General features: G+C 34.3%; 1 protein-coding gene across 1 annotated transcript in view; it reads left to right on the top strand.

Annotated features, from left to right (window-relative positions):
• Window positions 1-2,308, top strand: part of LOC123007905 (lysine-specific demethylase 3A) — a 109,739-nt gene that overhangs the window by 35,802 nt on the left and 71,629 nt on the right. Inside the window, exons 2-3 of the mRNA XM_044403408.1 lie at window positions 249-413; window positions 1,222-1,338. Of these exons, the coding sequence (XP_044259343.1) occupies window positions 249-413; window positions 1,222-1,338 (282 nt within the window). The remainder of the gene's footprint in view (window positions 1-248; window positions 414-1,221; window positions 1,339-2,308) is intronic.

The following is a 2,308-nucleotide window of genomic DNA, read 5'->3' as shown; positions in this document are numbered from 1 at the left end:
TTAAATTAGAAATTCTCTTAAATTCTCATCTAAATAAAGCACAAAAATGTACAAAAAGACTGTTAATTGTTTTTTTGCTTTTCATTTATTACGAAATAAAACAAAAAACTGGGCACTTTTTTCTAAAAAAGAGTAAAAAAATTGAACAAAGTAACTCAAAAATTAAAGGAGAAAAGGGGAAAGAAAAATAATAACTCCTGAAAACTTGTGGGAAAAGGTCGCTCAAGGTCACATTTGTGTTGTTTCAGATCCTTGTGGAATATGACGACGTCGAGTGGCACCGAAGGGAATGGATCAGCGTCTACAAGGACAAACTATTCCACCTGTTTATGGTGGAACAGGGCTTGGCATGGGTCAAACGCCGTGATCCTTTCGCTCCATCAAGCACCACGACGGTCCTTTGGCCTGCCCTTGTGAGTGTGCTTTCCCAATTAAAAGTTTTAATCAAAATTACCAAAGAAAGAGAATATCTAGCCCGGGTTAATGGCAGACTGATCGAAGTTCTCGATCATAATGCATGTCTCTGGGAGATAAGAGAGGTTAGAACTAGGTCGCCGTAATCAAGTTTAAATTACTCCACTGGTTAAAGAAACAGATGTTTGTGTGACCCAAATCGGGGCCAAACACATCAAACTTTGATCGATGATTCCATACCGGTAGAAAGTTCACTCATTGCTTCCGGGGGCCAATTAAAAATCGAAATTTTCATTGCGATTGTAACACCAGGTGGCGTTTGAAACGCCAAGGTGACTCCAAGGTGGAAAAAACGATCCCGAGATGTTGTGGAGAATGCCGCTCTTCAAGATTTTTTATCTCGCGTTTGACGTAATTGGCAAGTTACATTTTGGGCGTGAATAGAGGTCAAAACTTTTTTTATAGTAACGACTCTTTAGATTAAACCCAAGGTTCAAGGTCCCGTTTTATTTAGAATATTTTATACATTCCACGTTTTGCAAAAAACACTCAGACTAGACATTGATTGGAAAGTTTGCCAAATCGATTTCGTAACAACAAAACGGTTAATTATCCTTGGTCGCGTAACCAATCACCGAGATGAAATTATGTCCAAATTGGAGCACAAGCATCACCTTGAGCGTCTGAAAAAATCTTTTCATCATTGTTTTCCGTTGTTGGAAGGAAATTAATTTGATGATGAGGCAGTGGGAAACGACCTTGCTTGTTTTACACAAGCAGAAATAATGATACGGTGTTTTGTTGCAGACGTTTTCGCCTCTGGTATCCGCCGTAGATGTGATGCTACAACAACAACAACCAGTGGAATTTCTCCTAGACAAAGAACTCGCTTTCGAAGATTATAAACTACTCAAACCTTTTCAGGTAATAATGGCTGAAAAAATCACAACCTTGTCCATCAACGAGATTTGCAAATGACGCCTCCGCGGGGGCACGAATTATTTATTGCCCAGGTTTTTTCAGGCTTCTGAAATAATTACTTCATGAATTATTCAACGAAACTGATTGACTCGGTTAAAATAACTTTTTGCCTATCATATAAGGAAAGTATTGTAATGGGCTGAAGTTTGACCTACCTGAATTTTTACATTTCTGGACGAATTATAGCTTCAAGACACCAAAAAACTGTGTGTGAAATTTTCATTGAATTCGTAACAAAAATCGCAGAATCGAGTTATTTTTTTAATGAAAACATTGCGTATTATTAAATTTATGTTTTTGCTTTTACTTTTTTGACTTTTTTCGTTCGATTTAGCCCACTTTTCAGCAAATTTTTGTCACTAAAAATTTATTCATTATTTAAGCCGGAAATGGATATTTTTTGCCTCTAGGCCGAATAAAATCATGAATTTTTTGTTCCCATATGTTTTTTTTTTATTTATTTACTTTTTGTTTTTTATATTTTGCTTGCTGTAAGAAATGTTATTGAATCGATGCAAAAATATGGTTTGAAATCTGGCTTATTTTGAGTTTTTTTTTTGATTATTTTACAAGATTTTGTTCCATCGAGACGAAAAACCTTAACAACAAGTTTTAAATCACTTGGAATCGAGTTAATTAACAATTTTGAGCAAATATAAAAAGGTGACTTATTTTTTTCAATTCTTCTTTCTTGAATCAGCTTATTTTTTAACGGGAATTGCCCTTATCAATAAAATTGTTCAATTTATACGTCAAATATAAAAATATGTTTTAAAACGAGTTATTCGAGCTTGTTTCTGATGGATTATTAGAAGTCTCGTTATTTTTTTTAATTGCTTATTTTTTGGAAATCGTAAAATTGGCTGATTTTTTTCAATGAAAACTTTGCTTTTTTTAAAAGATTTTATTAAGT

The sequence above is a fragment of the Tribolium madens genome, unplaced genomic scaffold (assembly GCF_015345945.1).
Source record: "Tribolium madens isolate multiple individuals breed KSU strain unplaced genomic scaffold, Tmad_KSU_1.1 Scaffold_3;HRSCAF=73;Tcas5.2_LG2, whole genome shotgun sequence".
Taxonomy (NCBI): Eukaryota; Metazoa; Arthropoda; class Insecta; order Coleoptera; family Tenebrionidae; genus Tribolium; species Tribolium madens.
Note: the sequence above shows the minus strand (reverse complement) of the source record. Positions and strands in the feature narration are given on the sequence as shown.